A 21,550-nucleotide genomic window follows, 5' to 3' on the forward strand; every position below is an offset into this window, starting at 1 on the left:
CCTCCTCAGGGGGGGTCTGTCCCCACCGCCCCATCATCAGGTGCTGCCACAAATCCCCCTGCACAGGGACCCGCTGTTTGAAGCCTTTGTGTCCTGATAATGTGGAAGAATCCCAGCGATTCGGAGCACGCAGAGGCCCCCTGGCCCCGCGGCCTGGGGAGGCTGTGGCAGGAGGAGCGGGCAGGGGAGAGGGCGTGGGGACCCCCACCCTGGGGCCGGATCCCCGGCTCGGGCACCCTGGGATACTGGGGGCTCCTTGCCCCATCCCCATCTCAGCAGTGCTGGCACTGGAAACACCCAGTGCCAGTCCTGGAGCTAGAGGCAGGGGGTCCCGGTGAGGGGGGCTGGCAGGGACCCCCTCCCCTGCTGAGCTCTGGCTGACCAGCTCCAGCAGCAGCACCCTGGGAGCACCCCGAGCCCCAGCACCTGCCACCCCTGTGCCCCCCGTGCCCTGACAGCAGCGGCTCCCCACCGCCCCGGGTTTCGGTGAGCTTCGTCCCCCACGGGGGAATGCCGGGACTGGTCTGACCTCTGCGGATTACATTCCTTAATTGTTTTAAAAGGCCTCATGTGATGTTTAAAAACATTAACCTAAATTAGCCCTGGGAGAAGGTGCGTGCAGACACATGTCCCCGGAGAGTGGCTCCAGCTCTGCTCACCGGCTGTGCCAGATGCCGGCTGCAGTGCCCGGGGGTGCTGGGGTGCTGCCCCCTGGCAGGATGGGGCTCCCAGGCAGTGTGGGCAGCCATGGGGCGCAGGAGGGCTAGCCGAACTGGGGGCACTGGGCTGCACTGGGCTTCCCCCTGCAGCCCGGGGAAGGGAGGCAGGATGTGGCCCTGGCCCTCCAGCATGGGTTTGCCCTCTGAGTGTGGGGACCAGTGAGCGGAGCCACAGCAGGCAGGAGGCAGGCAGTGGGGCTTGGCAGGGCTGAGCATGTCGCGACGTGGCACAGCGTGGCTCCCGGGGCCTGGCAGGGCCCAGCACCGCCGGGCCTGGCCCCAGCTGTCACAGCTGGCCTCGGAGCACAGGGGCTGGGTGTGGGTACCCTGACCCCCCACATCAGCCCTGGCTAGATTCCTTGGACGGGTCCCCCAGCTCCATCCCGGCCCCAAACAATTTCCCTCCAGTGGGTCTCCCAGCCCAGCCCTCCCCGGACTGCTCCCCCAGCCTCATCCCACCCCAGCGCGCCCCCCCACAGGACCACTCCCCCAGCTCCATGCCATCCTAGCGCCCCTCGGACTGCTGCCCCAGCCCCAGCCCCAGCCCAGCCCCCCCGGACTGCTCCCCGAGCTCCATCCCAGCTTCAACCCGTTTACGGCCGGGTGGGTCCCCCATCCCATCACGGCCCCCCAGGCCGCTCCCCCGGCCCCATCCCATCCCATCACGGCCCCCCTCCGGGCGGGGGCCGGGGGAGCGGCGGGGCCGGGTGCCGGTGCGGAGCCGGGGGGGCCGGTGCGGGGCTGCCCCGGCCCGTGGCTCCTCCCGCGCCGCCCGACTCCTCCTCGCCCGCCGCGCCGCGCCGAGCCCGGCGATATTTAACCTGGGCCGGGGCGGGGAGCGGCAGCGCCGAGCGAGGCACGGACGGACCGAGCCCCGGCCCCGAAGCCAGCCCCAGTCCCGGCCCAGGTACGGCCCGGCCCCCCCGGGACCTCACACCGGCGCCCGGGCTGCGGGACGGGCATGGGGCAGCTGGAGCCGAGCCCCAAGCCCAGCCCCGGCCCTTCTCTTCTCCCCGCAGCCGTGTCCCGGCCCGGTCCCGCCATGAGAGCCCCGGCGCCGGTTGCGCTGGGTTGCATCAGCCTGGTGCTGTGTCTGCTGGAGCTGCCCGCCTGCCTGCCCCTGCCCGACGGCCGCTCGCCCAAGCGCAGGTGAGCCGCGACCCCAGCCCTGCCCCCTGCCCAGCCCTGCCCCCTGCCTGTGCCGGCTCTGTGCCCCCTGCCCGCACCCCTGCCCGTGCCAGCTCTGTGCCCCATGCCGGTTCCGTGCCCCCCTGCCCAGGGCAGCTCTGTGCCCCACTGCCTGCCCCCTTGCACTCTCCAATGAGCCTCAAGCCCCCCCGGTCCCAGCCCCTGCCCCGGTGAGGGCTCCGTGCCCCCTTGCAGAGGGCCCAGCCCCCCCCCATCCCACGGGCAGCCCCCCATCCCCGGGCAGCCCCCCATCCCTCAGTCCCAGCAGCCTCTCTCCCTGCCTCGCCTGGGGTTCGGGCAGGGCCTGGCCTGGCACCGCCTCTGTGTGTCTGTCCCACTGTCCCCGCAGTGTGAGGGGACATGCAGCCCCTCACTGGAGCCCCTTGTGCTGGTGGCAGGTTGTGGGCAGGTTCCCGGGGAGGGCAATGCCCTGGAGAGGGGGGGGGGGCTGCATGGAGCAGCTGGGCTGGGGGTCCCCTTGGGCACAGTCTCCTGCCTTGACCCCAGCCCTGTCTTCTCTGCATGTCCCGTGCCTGTCCCAGCAGGGACCTGGGGTGACAAGGCGGTAGGAGCATGGCAAAGGGTCCCCAGCCCTGTGCTGCACCTCGTCCTGGTGGGAATGGGGGAATGGTGCTGGGAGCAGGCAGGATGTGGCCAGGGCTGTAGGGATGCAGTGTGCTGGAGTCGCTGAGGCTGGTCAGTGGGTTTGGGGGGGGACAGAGGTCAGCATGGTAACCGTGCCTGTGCACCGGGTGGGCAGGGTGTGTGGGCATGCAAGGGTTGGGTGAGGTTTCCATGCACAATGTGATGGAGAGTGCGCGTGTGCCAAGGTGTGTGTGCCTGCACTTGTGTGCAAGGTGAGGGGCAGCTGGGGGCTGCAGGGTGCCGGAGTCCCCCGCTGAAGGGGGCACCTCGGGTCGGGACTGAACCTCTGGCGTGCACACGCTGCATGCACCGCATGTGTGTGCATGCAGCGTGTGCGTGCACAGGCTCTGCGGGTGTGCATGTTGCTGCTTGAGGAGCGGGTTTGGGCTTTGCCCAGTGCCGTGGGAAGCCTGCGTCTGGCTCCGGAGGGATCTGCGAGCAGCTCCTGGCTGCCTGAGGCACCAGGCAGGCATCAGCCAGCTCCCAGGGGTCTGGGGGGGCGGGTAACGACCCTGCCCGGGCTATGTGTGGGGCCACATCCTGCTGCAGGGATGGACAGGGGATGGGGTGGGGCAGGCACCCCGACCCTGGGCACAGGCTGGGCAGCTCTTGCCATGTCTATGGGATGGGTGTGGGCTAAGACATGGGGGTCCCTGGCATGGGGGTCCCCGTGGGGGGAGCTCTGTGCCACTGTGGGGGTGTTCTCAGGCTGGACCCTGCTATGCAGGGGCTGGTGGCCCAGGGTGGGGATGCCTGCAGCTGGGGAGCGTGGGTGCCAGCTCTGCGCCAGTGCAAAGGCCGTGGGAATGGGGTGGGCGGCAGCGGGGGGATGCTGGAGGGGCCAGGGGCTGTGCAGGAACCGCTTGTGGGAGCCAGGGCGGAACTGTTGGGAGGCGCTGGTGCAGCCAGTGGCAGCCCTGGGGTTGGTGGGTGCTCCCCAGTGTGTCCAGTGAGGCTCGCAAAGCCCGGGATCAGGCATGGCAGCCGGAGTGGCGGTGATCCCACGCACAGCCGGATAGGGCCGGAGCTCAGCTGGGGCAATTGCACGCCATGACAGGGCCAGCCGGGGTGAAGCCAGGGCAGAAGCCAAGCGTGGGGAGGGAGGGGAACTCCGCTGCTGGCAGCCATCCCACAGGATGCCAGCACGGGGGCTTTTCAGCCTGGGAGTCTGGCAGTGCGTTTTGGCTTGGGGACACTTGCCGGCTGTGGGACAAGAGCTGGCCGGGAAGGACCTGTGTGCCACAGCCTGGGCAGTGCCAGGATGGAAGGCTGAGGCTGCTGGTGTTTCCGGGCACTGGCCACCTCCTGTAAACACATCCCGGGACGGGAAGGGGCTGCAGGCGCTCGCCGGCCCCCCCCCGGTGCTTCCCGTCTCTGCAGCGCTGGAGGAATTTGGCCTCTGTCCCTGCTCCAGCGGCTCGTGGCCAAGTGGCGTCCGGCCTCGACCCGGCTGTGCCGTGCCGGGATGAGCCCTCCAGCACCCCGGCTCCCCGCAGCCCTGGGCAGTGGGGGGCTGTGGGGCGGGGGGGGCGGTGTGGGGCGTGTCTGGGCCTGTGTGTGTGCCGGGGCACCTGCGCCAGGGTCATGCCATGGATGTGCCCACACGCTGGGCTGGGGGCATGTGTGTGCACACTGGAGTGTGGGTGTACCTGCATGCGTGTAGGGGTTATATAGCGTGTGTGTGCTGGGAGATGTGTTTGCCTGCATGTATGTAGGGGTTATGGAGTGTGCATGCATGCGTGTGCCAGGACATGTGTGACAACATGTGTACAGGGGTCACTGCGTGCCTGCCTGCATGCACACTGGGCTGTGGGTGTTCTCTGTGTGTGTACAGGGGTTACAGAGGGAGGGAGCGTGCACGTGTGCGCATGCTGGGACATGTGTGTGCCAATGTGTGTACAGGTAGCGAAAGGGGGGGGGGGGTGTGCACTCAGGGATGTGTGTATGCAGGGTGGTGTGGGAGCTTGGGCCACAGGGCACAGCAGTGGGTGCCAGTGCAGGGTGTTACCATGTGTGGGCAGGGCCAGTGTGGGCAGCAGATGGGCTCCGGCCAGCGCTGCCCCAGCCACACGCCACCCCTACAGCCACCTGGGTGCTGCGATTCCTCCAGGGCAGTGATCTGGGGGGCAGAGCCCCAGGGCCACCATGGTGGGTGCCAGGCATGGGGCCACTGGCTCCTCTGCAGGGGGAGGCCGGCCCGGAGCCAGGGATCCCCGTTTGCACACCTTGGGGGGGGTCCTTGCAGGGGGCAGCAGGGCTGGCACACCCGGGGACCCCGGCAGTGCCTGTGTTTGTGGGTTGGCAGCTGGCTTGGTGTGGGGCTGGCAGGGGTGTGTGGCAGGGCTGCCAGCCATGGTGGGCAGTGCCATAGTGGGCCGTGGGGTCCCCTCTGCCCAGTGGGATGGGGTACATACAGGGGGTGTCCCAGCCCTGCTGGTATGGGTCAGAAGGGGCTGGCTCGGGGCTGCAGCCCTGGCGGTGGCAGGCAACTCCTACCAGCCCTGCTGCTGTGGCATGATGCCGACGCCAGACCATGGAGTACGTGTACAGCTGCAGGTAGCAGCTCCCCTTCCCTGGCCGCTGCCGCCTCCTCATCCTCCTCCTGGCTCAGCAGGCCTGGGGCCCAGGGCAGAGCTGGGCAGAGTGGCTGGGAAGGGTGGCTGAGGCGCCCACAGCTGGGCTGGGGGGGCTGCCTCCCCCCAGCACACCATGGCATCCCTGACATGGCCCCACCAACCCCTCTTATGCCCTCTGACACGATGCCTGCCCCTGTCCAGGATGCCACAGCTCAGCCCACTGAGCATCGCCCCCTCTGCTGACACTGCTGCCATTCTCTTGCAGGGAGCCCCCAGACCGGAGACCCTCCCCAGCCTCACTCCTTGGGGACCACCCAGGACCGCAGCCCCCGGCCCTGCCGCAGCCTGCTGGTGGCCCTCGGCAGAGACCACTCATCCCACGGCATGGCCCCAAGCTCATGCCACGCCATGGACCCCGGCTCTCCCCCCGACACGGTGCCCGCCTGGCCCCCCGGCACAGACTGCTTATCCCACGGCAGCACCCAAAGCTCATCCCCCGGCACGGAGCCTGCCTGTCCCCCCGGCATGGCCATCGTCCTGTCCTGCGGCACAGCCCACGGCACGGCCCCCAGCACCCACGGGGCCGCCGGCACGCCTCGGGGCGGCTGCAGCACGCACAGCTGCTGCGGGTGGGCTGTGTGCTGGGCACCTGCCAGGTGCAGAACCTGAGCCACCGCCTCTGGCAGCTGATGGGCCAGTCGGGCCGCCAAGACTCGTCCCCCATGAACCCCAACAGCCCCCACAGCTATGGGTGAGGAGGGGGGGCATCACCACACCGGATCGCCTTGCCCTGTGTCCCCAGCTCTGCCCCGCGGGACCCCCCACTAAAGCGCTTCCAGAGTCAGATGTGGTTGGGCTCCCTCTGCACCTTTCGGGGGTGACTGGTGCTCCCCAGGCAGAGCCCGGCTCTGGCCACAGCTCCACCATGGACACGGAGCCCATGGGAGCATCCCTGTGGAGGGGCTCCCACCCTATCGCCAGCTGGAACCCCATGGAGAGCAGAGAGGACTGTGAGCCGGTGGCCCATGGTGGCCCATCTGGCCAGGTCTGGTGACAGTGGGTCCAAGGGGCAGCCAGGGATCCTGCTGACCGCAGCAGCGCCAGCACCTTGTGCAAGAGCACGGGGCCAAGCCCCTGGCCATGCTCCAGCCTGACTCAGCAGCTCAGCACCCATGGGTGGGGCAAGCTGTACCGCGGCACCCCACAGCACCCCCTCGTTCCCACCTGAGACCCGTCCTGTGCCTGCCCAGGGTGGCACAGCTGTGTGGGTGGGGGTCTTGCTCCAGCCCAGCTTCCCCGAGCCAGGGTAGGGGCGTGGGGCAGTCCCCAGCACCATTCCCCCTCATGGGTCCCTGACTGGGCTCAGCAACTCGGGGGGTCCCTTCCCAGGCCAGAGGCTGGGGAGGTCCCATCCTCCTCAGAGAGGATGCTGTCCCCTTCCCCTGGCACCCTGTCCTCTTCCCCCGAGACACTGCCCACAGCCTTGTGATGAGATGGGGACTGAGTGCTGGGGGATGGTGAGCTGGGCACATTGGGGGCAGAGGAAAAGCCAGGGTCCCCCTCCTGCCCTGTCCCTGCCTCTGTCCCCTCCAGTCCCCTGGTGCAGGCTCACATGTGGTGTGGGCAGACTGGCAACAGCCCCTGGCCCCGCTGGTGACAAGCTGTGCCCCTGCAGTCTTAGGGACTAGCCTGGGGTGGTGGCCCACAGGCACAAGGGGACGCAGGTATCCCTGTCACCTCATACCTTGATGTGTCACCCTGGTGGAGCTGTTGCCCCCCTGTTCCCCCCCATCCTGGGCTGCACCTTGGCTCTGGCGCAGGGATGGTCAGCTGAGGGGGCACGGCATGGATCCAGCCCTCCATGAGGAGGGCAGGAAGCCTGAACCCCCCAGTCCCCTTGTGCCCCTCCTGAGCACCCTCATCCCTCCTTCATCAGCCCCTCTGGAGCACCCCTGTCCCCAGGAGCCCTCCAGAACACCCCCAGCCTCAGAAAGACCCCACCGCAGGAGCACCCCTGTTCCCCCAGGGACAGCCCCCCCCCCCCCCCCCCCCGAACACCCCACCCCAGAAGCACCCAGCCCACAGCAGCACTGGGTAAGCATGAGGGGGAGCACCCAGGGGCGCTGCTCCTGGACCCTCTCCCCTTCCCCAGGGTCCCAGCCCTTGCTCCAGCCAGCTGACAGGGCAGGAGGGGACTGGGACAGGGAGTCTTGTGGCCATTGTGGTGGGTTCCTGGGTCGGGGCTCCCCTCTCAGGTGCAGGAAGGGGCCACTCCCAGCACTCCAGTGCTCCTGGAGCAGCCCCCTGCCCGCAGCCCCCATGTCTGGTGCTGCCCATTTGGCAAAGGGCTAGGGGACCTGGCACTGTGCCACGGGGACAGGAGGCAGCAGCACAGTGCCATGCTTCCAAGGGGTGCATGGGGACCTGAGGCCTTTACCCCCCCTTCCCTTGGGTGCCCCCCAGGCTGCAGAGGGGCTGTGCTAAGCCTCTTGGGTGCCCGGGCCTGATCCTGCCCTGCAGCAGCACCAGAGCACAGAGCACTCACCTGCTCTTTTCAACCAAAAACCTGTTTTTGTGCAGAATAAAGTGTGTGAGGAGGGGTCGTGGCTGGTGCTGGCCGGGCAATGTGCCCAAAGGAATCGGGCATGGAATGGGTGGCTGGGCAAGTGGCTGCCTTGGGCAGGGCATGGGCACCTGAGTTCCATGGCCACTGGCCACAGAACATAACTGGCACTGGCCACTTCTTGCAGCAAGCGCAGAGATAGCCATGCAGCGGGGACAGTTGCAAGCGCAGGGACAGCCGTGCAGTGGGGACAGCCGTGCAGCGTCCATCCCAGTGGCAGCAGCAATGCCCACCTGGCACCCACAGCCATGCGGGGCCAGTGGGTCTGAGCAGGACCAGGGCAGGAGGAGGATGATGAGGGGGAGGAGGAAGCTAAAGGGGAGATGTGTCAGGGGCTCCCCAGGGAGGGTGCAGGGACCATGCTGGGGGGCTGCACCCCCAGTACCAGCACCCACTGGGCATGGCAGGGCTGCCCAGGGCCCCTGCCCACAGGCACTGTGCCTGCTGCTGCCTCTGCCCTGGCACACAGGACCTGCAGGGGGACAAGTGGCCCAGCCACAGCACAGCAAGACGCTGCTTCAGTGCACATGGGCATGCATCACCCCTGCACATGTGTGTGCACCAGCCACACGTGGCCCCTGGGAAGGGACGTGCCAGCTGTGATGCCCCTGCCCCCCCCGGGCAGCTCACTTCGGGGGTCTTGCTCTGCATGGCCTCAACATCGGCAGGCGCTAAGTGTCATGTTCTGCAGGGCAGCCAGCGTCTATCCTGCTGAACGCGGATCCTGCGGGAGCACTCACGGCCCTGGGGCCATCAGTGGCCAGGTGGTGACCCCCAGGGTGCTTCCTGCAGCCTCCCAGCCCCTCCACACCACCTGCCCACAGCCCTGCCTGCCTCCCCCAGCCCCGATGCCCTTTCGCTCGCTCCCTCACTGCTGCCCGCGGCCCCTGGCCATGCCATCGGGGTGCCAGGTCCAGTGTGTCCTGATGTGGGGGGTCACGCTGTGGCTCTGTCCTGCGGGGTCACCACAGCTGGCACGCGCAGCAGGGTGGGGGCATTCCTTTGCCCCCCATGAGAAACCCAGCAGCCCAGGGCCACCATTAGCTACCGGTGGGGCCACCCATGGCCAGGGGTCCCCAGCCTGGGGCTGGGAATCCCCAGCTCGGGGGGCTGCAGTGTGGAGCACCCCAGCTCGGGGTGCCAAACAGACTCCCTGCCAGCCCCTGCCCACCCTCGGGAGCAGCATCCCCCCAGGCTGGGTGCCCCGGGCTCAAACATTAACTGCGGTCAGGTTAATGGTGACCCATTGCCCCCCGCGCCAGTTGGCTCAGGCTGGGCCATCCCCGCGCCGCCCTCCGCGGGGATAAAGGCCCCCCAGCCCAGAGCCCAGGCACCCACGGCCCCTCACCCCCACCGGCATGAGGAGCCTCCAGGCGGTGAGTACAGGCAGGCGGGACCCACCGCATTGCCCCACACCTCGGGGTCAGACCTCATTCACATCCCCCCACACCTTGGGGTCAGATCCATCCACATCCCCCTACACCTCAAGGTCAGACCCACCCACATCCCCACACACCTTGGGGACAGACCCCACCTGCATCCCCCCACACCTTGGGGTCAGACCCATCCACATCCCCCCACACCTCAAAGTCATACCCATCTGCATCCCCCCACACCTCGGGGTCAGACCCCACTTGCATCATCCCACACATGGGGGTGCAGGTCCTCCCAGGCACACATAGACCACACTTGCAGCCCTTCTGGCCCTCGGACCCCCTGCGGGGTCTGTGTTGGTGGGGAGCTGCCCTTGGGGACCCCCCAGCTCAGCGCAGGGTGTGGGCTGCACAGCTCAGCACTGGAGCTGTTGCCTTCTGGGGGGCTGGAGAAGATCCCCCCAGACCCTTGGCAACATCCTCCCCGCCATGGGGGTGCCAGCCCCATGGGGACAGCACCCCAAGCGGGTGCCGGCCTTCTGTGGCCCTGCCCCAGGGGGGACCCAGCCCCAAGAGAACACTCACCCCTCAGCAGATGACACATCGTGGCGGGGGGAAGGGGGATCCCACAGCCAGGGGGCTGCTGTGCCCCCCCGGCCAGGTGGGCAGGGCTGGAGCTGCTCCCCTGAGAGCTGCTGCCCTAAAGCAGCAGAACCCGGGACCAGGACCCCCCCCCAGCAGAGCGGGCAGCTACCCCCCAGCCCCCTGCTCTGCACCCTGACAGCACGGCCCTTGCTCTGCACCAGAATGGGGCAGCAGAGCAGCACTGAGAGGTGCTGTGTGGTGCTGCGCAGCACTGTGCAATGCTGTATGGTGCTGTGCAAAGCTGTGTGGTGCTGCGCAGCACTGTGCAATGCTGTATGGTGCTGTGCAAAGCTGTGTGGTGCTGCGCAGCACTGTGCAATGCTGTATGGTGCTGTGCAAAGCTGTGTGATGCTGCGCAGCACTGTACAGTGCTGTGACATGCTGTGTATTCAGGGCTCTCCTATGGAGATGGCGTGTTTCCTTAACCTTCAACGAACACGCTCTCCCCAGGTGTTTTCTCCCTGCGCCCTGCTGGCAGCAGGATCTGGCCCCCCTGACCCTGCTGAACCTTTCTTGTCACAGGGAGCCGACCGCCCCGAGGGGACCGAGCCTGGCAAGGCCAAGTCCGAGTACCGGAACTACACGGTGAGCCCAGCTAGTGACCCCGAGGCAGCAGGGGGGGTGTCTCAGTCCCGCACCCAGTGGGTTGTCGGGGGGTCCTGCTGCGCTACACTAGGTGCTATGGGTCCAGTGGTGTGAGGCCATGCATGCCGGGGTGGGGGTGGGGGCTGCTCCTGGGAGAGGCAGGGATGAATGCTGAGGGGGCTCTCCCTGAGCACCCCCGAGCCTGATGCTGCTCTGCAGGAGGGGAAGCTGCTGGACCGTGTGTACAACACCTACCTGTTGATGCACACCCACCAGACTGTCGACTTTGTCCGGAAGAAGGTGCAAGCCCTTCCAGGCCAGCCTATCCCACCTGGGGTCTGCTCACAGTGTCGGGGTGGTGATGCCACAGCCCACCCCCCCTCCTCCCACCCCAGCACTGCAGGTCCAGCCCCATTGCCCCATACCTGGCTGCTTGGGGGGCACCTGCTCCCTATGCGGCTCCAGGGAGGGTCCTGGGGGGCTTCAGCATGGCAGTGCAGGTGCATGTGTGGGGGTGTCACCGTCGCCAAGGGTCCTCGTGTCTGCAGAACGCCGAGTACAGGAACTGCTCCCTGCGCAAGATGAGCATCATGGAGGCACTGGAGCTGCTGGACCAGCTGGTGGACGAGTCGGATCCGGACGTGGACTTCCCCAACTCCTACCATGCCTACCAAACTGCCGAGGGCATCCGCCGGGCCCACCCCGACAAAGGTAGGGCCAGTGTGTGCCCCCTCGCTGCTGCTGCACCCGCATGGGGTCATGTTCCCCAATGGGTGACCGCCCTGCTCGCCCCCAGACTGGTTCCACCTCGTGGGGTTGCTGCATGACCTGGGGAAGGTCCTGGCACTCTTTGGGGAGCCCCAGGTGAGCAGGACAGCGGTGAAGGAGCGGCCGGGGGTCCCACTGGCCAGGAGTCGGTCCCTCTTTGGGGACCTCCCCCCTGAGCTGGCAGGACATCTGTCGCACCCCTCCGCAGTGGGCTGTGGTAGGGGACACCTTCCCGGTGGGCTGCAAGGTGCAGAAGTCTGTGGTGTTCAGTGACTCCACCTTCCATGATAACCCCGACACAAGGCACCCCCTTTACAGGTGAGGCTGGACCCCCAGGCATGGTGCCACGAGGTGCTGTGCCCCCCTCGGCCTGGGTTACAGCTGGGGAAGGGGCTGCTTGTGTGTGTGTGTGTGTGTGTCCAGCTCTGAGCCCCCAACCCGATTCCATCCCCAGCACAGAGTATGGGATGTACCAGCCTTGCTGCGGCCTGGAGAACATCCTCATGTCCTGGGGACACGATGGTAAGGGCCAGGGGGGACAGACCAGGGTCTCCTCACCCCTAAACAGGGGACCGAAGCACCTGGACTGGCTGTGCCCAGGCCCCTCCCCCCCCCCATTTACTGTGGGCTTTGGGCCTGCAGCCTTTTCAGTGGGGTTGGGGGGCTGTCCCAGCTGGGCATATGGGGAGGCTGCTGTGGCTCTTGGGCTGCATGCCCCATGTGGGGGTCCAGCCCTGGCCCTGCAGCCCTCCCTCCCCCCCCCCCCCCCGCTCCCCAGAGTACATGTACAGAGTCATGAAGTTCAACAACTTCACACTGCCCAAGGAGGTAAGGGGCTGGGAGGGGCAGTGTGTGGGACACGGACTGCCGTGGGGTGGGCGAGCACCCCAGCGTGGGCTGGCACATCTCTGTCCCCCTAGGCCTTCTACATGGTCCGCTTCCACTCCTTCTACCCCTGGCATACGCACGGGGACTACCAGCACCTCTGCACCGAGGAGGACCTCCGCATGCTACCCTGGGTCAGGGAGCTCAAGTGCGTAGCCTGGGGGGGATGGGACAGGACAGGAGGGCTCGGCCAAGCGCCGCCCCTCCCAGGGGAGCAGCCCCCCAGCATGACCCACCCTTGCTCCCTGCAGCAAGTTCGACCTCTACACCAAGCAGGAGGAGCTGCCTGACGTGCAGCAACTCCAGGGCTACTACCAGTCCCTGATCGACAAGTACTGCCCTGGGCAGCTCTGCTGGTGAGCAGGGACCCCCCAGCCTGCCCCCCTGGAACACCCACCCTGCACTCCACACTTGGCTCCAGTCCCACAACACAGCCACCTTGCTATGTGGGACACCGGGGCTATACAATAAATCTGCTTGTCACCTGCTTGTCACGCACCCCTGGTGCCAGCCGCAGCCTGAGCACCCCCAGCTCCGCGGGGCAGGACCCTCGGCCCCCAGGGATGTCGGCAGGGCTGGAATGTCAAAGGCTTTATTTAGAAAATTATAGGAAACCTCTGTGCTCAGGGCCGAGCCGCTGGGAAGCATGTTACAGCCAGAGCCCTCGCACAGGGACAGGGGGCTCTGTGGGGGGCAGCACCCCAAACTGCCCCGAGCACAGGTCCAGGGGCAGCCAGGCAGGATAACCGCGAGAGCTGGCACTGCCTTGCTGCAGCTGCCCAGAGCTGCTCCCGCCGGCACAGAGCATCAACCTGCCAGCACAAAGCACCCTGCCGCAGCCTGGCACAGCCCCCTTCACAGGGTCAGGGGACAGAGGGGCAGCTCCAAGCCCAGGGGAGCCCGGTAGAGGTGAGGGAGCTGACCCACTCTGCCATCCGCGAGCGATGACCACACTGTGTGCGAAGGCACTGGCAGTGGGGGAGAGCAGCGAGCTTGCCCTGGGGTGGGCAGCATGCTGGCAGGGGTGGGGACCAGTCTGCTGCACCCCAGCCAGGGACCCCCACCCCGGGGAGGGAGGCAGGGGCAGGCAGCAGGGCACGCAGGCAGCGCCATTAGTCCGTGGGTGGATGACAGGGCCCTGGCCAGTGGCTCCATGCGCTACTTCTTCTTCTTGGTGCCACGGGAGCCATCACCATGGCCATCGCCCAAGCCCCGGGCCCGGCCCTCACCTTTCTCCTCCATCTCTTTTGCCTCCTTCCTCCGCACCTGCCCGTTCTTCTCACCACCCCCTCGGTCCGCAGGCTCCCCCCGTCTGGGGCCTTTGTGGCGGGCAGGGGCTGTGCCCCCCCGGGGCCGGTGGCCCAGGGCTCGCAGGAGACAGACGGTAGCCACCACGAGGTACAGGGACCAAAGGACGATGGGGCCGGAGAAAGGGCGGCTGAGCTGGCGGAGGGACTGCAGCAGCCAGGGCAGGAAGGCATCCACCGAGCGCTTCAGCGGCGTCTTGTCCTGTGGGGTGAGGGATGGGGGTCAGCACTGCTGCTCGGCCCCACCGGTGGCTGGGAGTGTGGCGCAGCTGTGGCACGGGGCCCTACCTTCAGCCCATGCTGGCGGAGCAGGCTCTCCAGTGTGGGATCACCCAGGGAGACAGTGGGGAAGAATTCCTGGACATGCTGTCGCCGCCACCATCGTGCGGGGTCCTCGCTGTGGGATGGGAGAGCTCAGTGCCCAGACCCGCACCCTGCCAGCCCCAGCAGGAGCTGGCCAGGCTTCCACCACCCCACAGGCAGCCTCACTGCAGCCCAGGCAGCAACCCAGCTTTGCTGAAGCAGAGCTCCAGGCTTTGATGAGCTGCAGGCACATGCTGAGTTGATGAAACAATTAGCCAGGCAAGAAGCAGCTCCCACATTCAGCCGTCCCATGACCCCGAGCACTCAGCACATGATGGGAGTATCTGCGCATCAGTATGGTGTCACATCAGGTTCAGAGAGCAGGGGGTGGCTGCAGAGGGGGTGCACGTGCTGCACAGCCATCCCAGCCTCGCTCACCTGCCCTCAGCACTGCTGGTGAACCAGTACTTGTAGAGCTGGGCGCGGATGTAGACGGGCGGCTGGGCACTGAAGGGATACTGGGATTCATCAACCTGCACCAGGCGGATCACTGCCAGAGACACAGCGTTACCCCCTGCTGGGACCTCTCACTGTGTAAACACCCCAAGCCACTGCAGGGCTGGGGCCCAGCAGCCCCAAATCCCCAGGGAAGGGCCTGGAGCGCAGACCCACTGCAGGGGGGTAGAAATGGCCCCCAGCCTGCCTGCTGCTCTGGGCAGGGGCAGCCCTGGCAGCAACACCTCTATCCCTGCCACTGTGCAGGACAAAGGTCCCTGCAGCAGTGCAACTGCCTGGTACAGGGCCTTGGGCTGTGTCTGTCACAGCGGCAGGCCCGGGAAACCCCCTGGCACAACCTGCCCCCTGGCCCCCAGTCCCACTTACCGTCCTTCTTGCCCTGCAGCAGGCGGTAGACGAAGCTGGTGAACCAGGGGCTGCTGCTGTGGGGGCCCAGTGCTGCAAACCACATCTGCCAGTCAAGGCGGGGCTGGTGTGGGGCAACCACAGGGGGGGCCCTGCTGACGTTCCCAGGCTTGTACATGAACTCGATCTCCTACAGGCAGAGAGCAGAGTGGGCTGGGGGGGATCCAGCAGTGGGGACCCAGCCTGGACCTCCCCTAGCTCCACTGTCCCGGGGGCAGGGCTCCCCCAGACTCACCTCCCTTGCTGCTGTTACCAGTTATGGCTTGAGCAACACAGCCCATGAGGGATGGCCAGGTGCCCCAGACAGACTGAGCTAGCGGGACAGGGATGCTTGGCTCCACTGGAGTCCATTCCTTGGTGCCTGTCCCTGACCACCCCACCCAACTGGCCACAGTTCAGCCCTTCTGCCACAAGCACAATTGTTGAACTGGATTCAATAAGGCTCAGTGCTGGGTCCTGCCCCTGGGTCACAACTACCCCACACAAGGCTACAGGATTGGGGCAGAGCAGCTGGAAAGCTGCCTGGATGAAAAGGACTTGGGGGTGCTTGTCAACAGCCAGCTGAACATGAGCCAGCAGCGTGCCCAGGTGGCCAAGGCAGCCAACAGCATCCTGGCTTGTATCTGTAACAGTGCGGCCAGCAGGACCAGGGCAGTGATGGTCCCCCTGCACTGGGAACTGGTGGGGCCGCACCTCGGATCCCGTGTGCGGTGTTGGGCCCCTCACTGCAGGACAGACACTGAGGGGCTGGAGCGTGTCCAGAGCCGGGCAGGGGCTGGGGCAGGGGCTGGGGGGGGGGGGGCAGCGGGGGGAGCTGGGGGGGTTCAGCCTGGAGAGGGGGGGCTCAGGGGGGACCTTCTCCCTCCCTACAGCTGCCTGGGAGGAGGTTGCAGTGAGCTGGGGGTCGGTCTCTTCTCCCAAGGAATAAGTGACAGGACAAGAAGAAATGACCTCAAGTTGCGCCAGGGGAGGCTTAGATTGGGTATTAGGAAAACTTTTGTTACTGAAGGGGTTGTCAAGCACTGGAACAGGCTGCCCAGGAAAGGGGTGGAGTCATCATCCCTGAAGGCATTTAAAAGACGTGTGGATGTGGTGCTTAGGGACAAGGTTTAGCAGTGGACTTGGCAGTGCTGGGTTAATAGTTGGACTCAATGGTCTTAAAGGTCTTTTCCAACCTAAACAATACTGTGATTCCACAAAAGGGCAGCTCACCGTCCACATCTGCTTGTCGTAGCTGCCCTCCAGCACCACCTCGGGCCGCCCACCAACACCAGTCATCCTGCGGAAGAGCCCATAGGAGTTCACCACCTGGAAGCGTTCCACTGCGTTGAACATCTGGTAGATGCCGGGCCACAGCTTGCCACTGGACTCATAGTCAATGTAGGTGAAGGGCACCTGGGGAGTGGCAGAGAGCGGCTCTGTTACCACAGCTAGGAGTGGCTTGGGGGGCCCGGGCTGAACCTCCCGCTCCCCCATACCCCAAGACAAATCCACGCTCCGCTGTCTCCTGCCCTCCCAGTGCTTCCTACCCACTCACCAAGCTGATGGCAAACATCCCCATGGTCGCGGTGGCGAAGATGGCCCACTGCAGCGTGGCCCAGAGCTTCCAGAAGCAGCCGCGCACACAGGCACACCTGCAAGGGGCGGGGAGAGAAAGAGATCAGAGCCGCGCAGCTCCATAGTCCAGGGCTCTGGCTGTGATCTGCAGGGTTCAGAGCTGTCCAGGCTGTGCCCAGTGCAGTCGAGAGCTCAGCCCTGCTCCAACACTGCAGAGGAAAACTCCCAATACAGCCAGCACCCCCTCCCAACGGGCTCTGGACACCTGAGTTCTAGGTGTCCCTCCATGCATGAATCACACCCTCAAGGGTGACACCACCACCTCCCCGCAGCTGCCCCATTCCAGCTGAGGATTCACTGCAGAACAGCAAGACTCAGGGGGACCCTGGCTCCCCCCATCACCCACCTGTACATGGCAGAGAGAATCTCCCAGGAGAGTGAGAGGAAGGCCAGCCCCACCAGTGGTAGGGTCACCGCCCGCAGCCATGTCATGAACTCATGATAGGTGAAGGCTGAAATGAAGGAAAACACACAGGGTCAGAGAGGAGCCTCTCCTGCCCCAGGAGCCATAGGGAGACAGGGGCTGCCGCTGGGCTGCTGGGACAACAGGCCAGCCATGACATACCCACTTTGGAGTCCAGCAGCTTCTTCTCCCAGTTGATCTCCAGGCCAAAGTACTGGACACTCCAGTAAAGCAGGAAGCCATAGATGCTTAGCTCCAGCAAGGCAGAGAAGAGGGACTGCAGGCTGGGGGGCCAGGCTGTGGCAGAGCCAGGCAGCTGAACACTGGGGACTCAGCGAGCCCAACCCGCTGCAGCAGGCTGAGACCTGCGCCCCAAGAACCCAGGCAGGGAGAAGGCAAGCAGGCAGCGCTGAGCACATTCCCACAGCAGGAGCCAACACGCTGCTTCACAGGGGCCCTGGCTTGAGTACCCCACAGGCACAGACCCCCGTGCTGGCAGCAGGCACAGCCAGAATGATGCCTCTTGGTGTCACACCAGGACAGGAGTGGTCAGCAATGGTGGCCTGTCTCCTCCCAACCCCGGGCACGGCAGAAACGGGATCCCACCCCCCTCCCAAACAGGGTGCCTGGGGACTCACTGCTGGTGTGCCTCCGCTTGCTGCGCCCCAGCCAGTGTCCCACGTGTTCCTCATCCAGCAGGGAGAAGGCCAGGACAATGGTGAGCATGTTGAAGAAGTTGTAGTTACCCGTGAGGATGATGAGGACCTGCAGTAGGACCTGCAGAGGAACAGAGGCAGGGCTGGGGCGTCATAATCCTGTGGGGGCAGAGGACATCAGGCACCCCACCACCACAGCCACCCCAGCTCCCAGGGGAACCTTGCCTGCAAGGGCCTGTGCAGTGCAAGGAGCCTGTCCTGCCCATGACCGAGCTGGTCCCCTGCCCTTGGGCAGCCCCACGGCACCTGGTGGCATGAGGGATGGGTGCGGGGGCCCAGCTCTGCCCACCCACCTGGCTGTAGAATGCAAAGAGCCGGAGGCGGCGGATGGGTGCAAAGAAGAGGAGTGGGATAGCTATTTCGATGACATAGGTGGCCACCACGCTGAACTTCTGGAACCAGACGGGCAGCTGGTGGGCAAACCAGGCGCTTGGTGTGGGGATGCACTGGGTCTCGTAGTGGTAGATGAGAGCTGGGGTGGACAGGAGGGGTCAGGGGCACAGAGAGGAGTGCAGGGACATGGCTTGGTGCAGGCAGAGCCAGCACAAAGGTGTGCCAAACATGGGAGAGATGCCAGCAGCAGCTGGCTATAGGGTGCAGGAGGCACAGCCTGAGGCGTGGGGCAAGACCTCCAGCTCCCTGTGCCTGGCAGGGGTGCCCCAAAGCCTGCAGCACCCCTCACCTGTGAGTCCCCACCAAGTGGGGCAGCGGCTGCTCAGCTTCACCACACCAGAGGCAAACATCAGCCGGAAGAGGAGCCAGCGCACCAGCCAGAAGGTGATGCCATCATGGGCACGCCACGCCGTGGACCGCCACTTCAGCAGGTGCAGGGGGGCCACCAGCACCCCCAGGAATCCCGCTTCCAGCAGAAGACTATCCCTGTGGGGAACACTGCTGTCCCCCACTGCCACTCTGGGCTGCAGACCCCTTGGGGGTGCTGAGGGGCTGGCTAGCTTGCCACCGCTTCTGGAAGGTGACCCAACCCCCCATATCCTTGGGCTTGAGCAAGCAGAGGCCCAGGTGCACCTGGGGCAGGATAGCTCCCCCAGCATGGAGCCTCCCCGGCAACCCCCCCGGCTGCAGTGCACTGGAAGGGCTGAGGAGGGGCTGACTTACCACTGGAAGTAGAGGAAGACCTGCCCCACCTGTGGAGGGAGAGAGTGAAGTAGTGAGCAGGGCAGAGGCTCTGCAGAGGTGCAGGTTTGGCCCCCGGTCCCTCATCACAGAATCACAGAATGGTTTGGGTTGGAAGGGACCTTAAAATCATCTAGTTCCAGCCCCCTGCCAGGGGCAGGGACCCCTTCCGCTAGACCAGGCTGCTCCAAGCCCCGTCCAACCTGGCCTTGAACACTACCAGGGATGGGGCATCCACAGCTTCTCTGGGCAATCTGTGCCAGTGTCTTGCCACCCTCACAGCAAAGCACTTCATTGTAATATCTAATCTAAATCTGCCCTCTTTTAGCTTAAAATCATCACCCCTTGTCCTGTCGCTACAGGCCCTACTAAAAAGGTCCCTTCCCCACACCCACCCTGTGGAGAGAGGGCAGACGGGCTGAGGGACAGGCACAGATACCTCCCAGCTCCCTGCTGATGCTCCTTTCCCATGACTGGGCTATGGGCCAAACCTGAGGAGCAGAGCAGCAGCCTCAACTCACTGCCAAGAGCGGCACCGCCTGGGGTGGGGAAAAAAAGAGGATGCTTCCAAGTGAGGCAGCCGTGCTGGGAACCACAGCCCCAGACCATTCATCGCTGGTGCCCAGGGCTATGCCCTGAGCACAGGAGCGTCACTTGCAAGGGGAAGGAGGTCACCAGGCCAGGGCCAGTGGGCTGCAGGGAGCCCTGCTCCACGCTGTCTGGGTGCTGCCCCTCCTGCCCACGGCCAGGCCTAGCACAGCAGCTGACAGCAGAAAAGGCTGCAGACGTGGCTGGCGGCAGGGTAGAGGGCTGGTGCTGTGGAGGAGCAGGGACTTTTGCTCCAGCATCACCTTAAAAGGCAGCAAGGGGAAGGAAGGAAGGCCTGGCCAGCACACGGGCTGGGAGGAGGGAGAGCTGTGAACAGCAGCCCTGCCAGGAGACAGCCCTCATGGGTGGGAGTCACCCAGGGCTTGCCAGCCCCATGCAGCTGCGGGTGCTGCCTCCTCTCCGTGCTGAGGTAGAGAGTCACCTCAGGGACCCAGCTCCCACCCTGCTTCTCCTCTGCCCTGAAATATGGGTCACACAGCTTGGCAAGGCTGCCTGTGCAAGGGGAGACTGCAAGTAGAACAAAGGGGTTGGGTTACAGCACTGCAGGGCAGTACCCCAGCACCGGAGAAACCCTGCTCCCACAGCTGGTACCTCGCTCTCCTGGCCTCCCTGCAGCCACCAGTGCAGGACACTACCCAAGCCCTGGCAGAAGGGACTGGCGAGGGCTGCCAGCGCCACCAGCTGCCCAGGCTGCCTTCCAGCAGGGCAAGACAGCTCCTCGGTGGAGTAGGAGCCACCCAGGCCCGGACGGATTTCTAAACACAGGCATTTTTAAATTCTTCAGTTCCCCAGGTTTCAGAGGGAAAAGAAACTTCTCCCCTGGGCTGTCAGTGCCAGCAGACTCTGACTCACCCGAGCTCCTCCACATGAAGCTGCCATCCCCAGCAGCGACCGCAAATGGCTCAAATGGCTCAGGAAGATGGATTCATGGCTGGAGGGCACACAGTTCTCACAGGGCACAGGCGCTTGGGACAAGGGTCCTGGGTGGACAGGGGACAGAGCTGCCCCCACAGTGGCACAGGAACTGGCTTCACAGGCAAGTCTCAAAGGGTTTTATCCCAGCACCAAGTACTGGCACAAGGATGGGGTTGTACCCTGCCAGCATGAGCCAGGGAGCTGCCAGCACCTACCCCAGCTGCATGCGGGAAGCTGAGCATGCCAGGAGCTTGTTAGGTGATGCCAATGCAAGAACGTCTGTCACCCCCCCCTTCCTTCCCAGGTCCCAGCTCTGACTCCTCTAGGGCACCGCAAGCCCCTGCCTGCATCTCATACCTGGTAGAGCGAGAGATAGAGCATCCTGAGCAGGGCGAAGAGCAGGCTGTCCCGCAGGGGCTCGAACAGCAAGGCGCCAAAGGAGGCGAGCACACCAAGGAGGCAGAGCAGCTCCATCCCCAGCTCTGTATCCAAACCCAGGTGGGGACTGAGCCACAACAGGGTGGGAAAATCCCGCAGTTGCTCCCACAGCCCCTTCCCGTTGAGGCGCAGCACTTTGCGGGCCGGCAGGATGCCGTCTCTCCCATACAGCCCTGGAAATGAATGGTGACAGTGGGGACAAAGCCTTCCCAAGCACCATAAGGCTGGAGCAGCAGAATTGGGAGCCCCCCAGCTACCGCCTCAACGAGCTGGGGGCCCAGCTCATCAAGGTGCTGGCCAGGGGGGCGCTCCAGCTAGTTCCCCCTCCACCAGTGGCTTTCTCAGTTTCCTCATGAAACTGGGAACGGAGCAGAATTGGGAATAACCCACGTGGAACCCAGCGGCTGCCAGAGCCAGCCTGGCCACGTGGAAGCGAGCTGAACTCCCTGCCTGCTGCAGGCAGCTGGGATCAGCGCGGGCAGAGCTCTGCTGTGGCGCTCGGGGCGGGGGTACAGGGGGCTAGAGCAGCCCCCGACCCCCGCGGGGGTGCGGAGGGAGGGCGGGTACCCTCTCCCGCTGTAGCCGGTGATCACGGCAAAAAACACCTCGGCCCCCCACCAGCCCCGGGCAGGAAAACGGGACGCGAGCGAGCACAGAGCCGCCAACCGAGGGCCGGGCCAGGCAAGCCCGACAGCGGAGCCCCCGCAGCGCCCGGGGCAGCCGCAGGGATGACGGGCGGGGGCAGCCCCGCGGAGCCCCCCGGCCCACGACCCCGCTCGCACCGGGGAGGCAGGGGGGTGACCGGGCACCCAGCCAGGGCCCGCGGCTCCAGCCCGGCCCGGCCCGCGCCCCCTCGGGACCGGCCTCAGGCTCGGCTCTACCGGCCCCAAGAGCAGCCACCGCCGCAGCCCGGGCTCCGCTGGCCTGGCCGCCGCCGCCGGCACGGCCTACCCACCCTCCGGGACCGGGCGGACCCCAGCCCCACACTCCCCCACCGCCACCGTACCGGGGATCTGGACGTAGAGCGAGGCGAAGGCGGCGAGGTAGGCGGCAGCCAGCCCGGCCAGGAACAGCGACCGTGGCCGCAGCGGCGGGTCCCCCATGGCAGCGGCGGCGGCACCGGGCGACCCCCCGCGCGGCCCCAGCGTGCACGCTGCGTCAGCACGTACAGACGCTGTCA

The 21,550-nt window shown here is 65.8% G+C and overlaps 3 protein-coding genes across 3 annotated transcripts; 2 read left to right on the forward strand and 1 right to left on the reverse strand.

Annotated features, from left to right (window-relative positions):
- Positions 1–1,530: 1,530 nt before the first annotated feature.
- On the forward strand, positions 1,531–7,728 carry ADM2 (adrenomedullin 2). Its single transcript, XM_055712814.1, has 3 exons — positions 1,531–1,626; positions 1,739–1,868; positions 5,394–7,728. The coding sequence occupies exons 2-3, from the start codon at positions 1,762–1,764 to the stop codon at positions 5,881–5,883; spliced, it is 597 nt and encodes a 198-aa protein (XP_055568789.1). The 5' UTR covers positions 1,531–1,626; positions 1,739–1,761; the 3' UTR covers positions 5,884–7,728.
- Positions 7,729–9,979: 2,251 nt separating this feature from the next.
- MIOX (myo-inositol oxygenase) lies at positions 9,980–12,460 on the forward strand. Its single transcript, XM_055712080.1, has 9 exons — positions 9,980–10,354; positions 10,574–10,654; positions 10,903–11,065; positions 11,151–11,218; positions 11,331–11,440; positions 11,577–11,644; positions 11,901–11,950; positions 12,043–12,155; positions 12,259–12,460. The coding sequence occupies exons 1-9, from the start codon at positions 9,995–9,997 to the stop codon at positions 12,365–12,367; spliced, it is 1,122 nt and encodes a 373-aa protein (XP_055568055.1). The 5' UTR covers positions 9,980–9,994; the 3' UTR covers positions 12,368–12,460.
- Positions 12,461–12,583: 123 nt separating this feature from the next.
- On the reverse strand, positions 12,584–21,537 carry LMF2 (lipase maturation factor 2). The gene is made up of 14 exons (XM_055712076.1): positions 21,377–21,537; positions 20,290–20,543; positions 18,391–18,419; positions 17,957–18,153; positions 17,568–17,746; positions 17,197–17,335; positions 16,721–16,855; positions 16,502–16,607; positions 16,076–16,172; positions 15,751–15,933; positions 14,500–14,668; positions 14,056–14,167; positions 13,603–13,711; positions 12,584–13,516 (listed from the first exon to the last, which is right to left on the reverse strand). Exons 1-14 carry the CDS (start codon positions 21,471–21,473, stop codon positions 13,166–13,168), a joined length of 2,157 nt encoding a protein of 718 aa, XP_055568051.1. The 5' UTR covers positions 21,474–21,537; the 3' UTR covers positions 12,584–13,165.
- Positions 21,538–21,550: the final 13 nt, after the last annotated feature.

Source organism: Falco cherrug, chromosome 5 (genome assembly GCF_023634085.1).
Source record: "Falco cherrug isolate bFalChe1 chromosome 5, bFalChe1.pri, whole genome shotgun sequence".
NCBI lineage: Eukaryota > Metazoa > Chordata > Aves > Falconiformes > Falconidae > Falco > Falco cherrug.

Coding starts and splice junctions, on each gene's coding strand:
- ADM2 (XM_055712814.1), top strand. CDS start 1,762: ATGAGAGCCCCGGCGCCGGTTGCGCTGGGTTGCATCAGCCTGGTGCTG. Junction 1,869..5,393: donor GGCCGCTCGCCCAAGCGCAG/GTGAGCCGCGAC, acceptor ATTCTCTTGCAG/GGAGCCCCCAGACCGGAGAC.
- MIOX (XM_055712080.1), top strand. CDS start 9,995: ATGGTGCTGTGCAAAGCTGTGTGGTGCTGCGCAGCACTGTGCAATGCT. Junction 11,441..11,576: donor ACAAGGCACCCCCTTTACAG/GTGAGGCTGGAC, acceptor TTCCATCCCCAG/CACAGAGTATGGGATGTACC. Junction 12,156..12,258: donor CCCTGGGTCAGGGAGCTCAA/GTGCGTAGCCTG, acceptor TGCTCCCTGCAG/CAAGTTCGACCTCTACACCA.
- LMF2 (XM_055712076.1), bottom strand. CDS start 21,473: ATGGGGGACCCGCCGCTGCGGCCACGGTCGCTGTTCCTGGCCGGGCTG. Junction 20,544..21,376: donor GCTCTACGTCCAGATCCCCG/GTACGGTGGCGG, acceptor ATTCATTTCCAG/GGCTGTATGGGAGAGACGGC. Junction 14,669..15,750: donor ACGACAAGCAGATGTGGACG/GTGAGCTGCCCT, acceptor CTCTGCCTGTAG/GAGATCGAGTTCATGTACAA.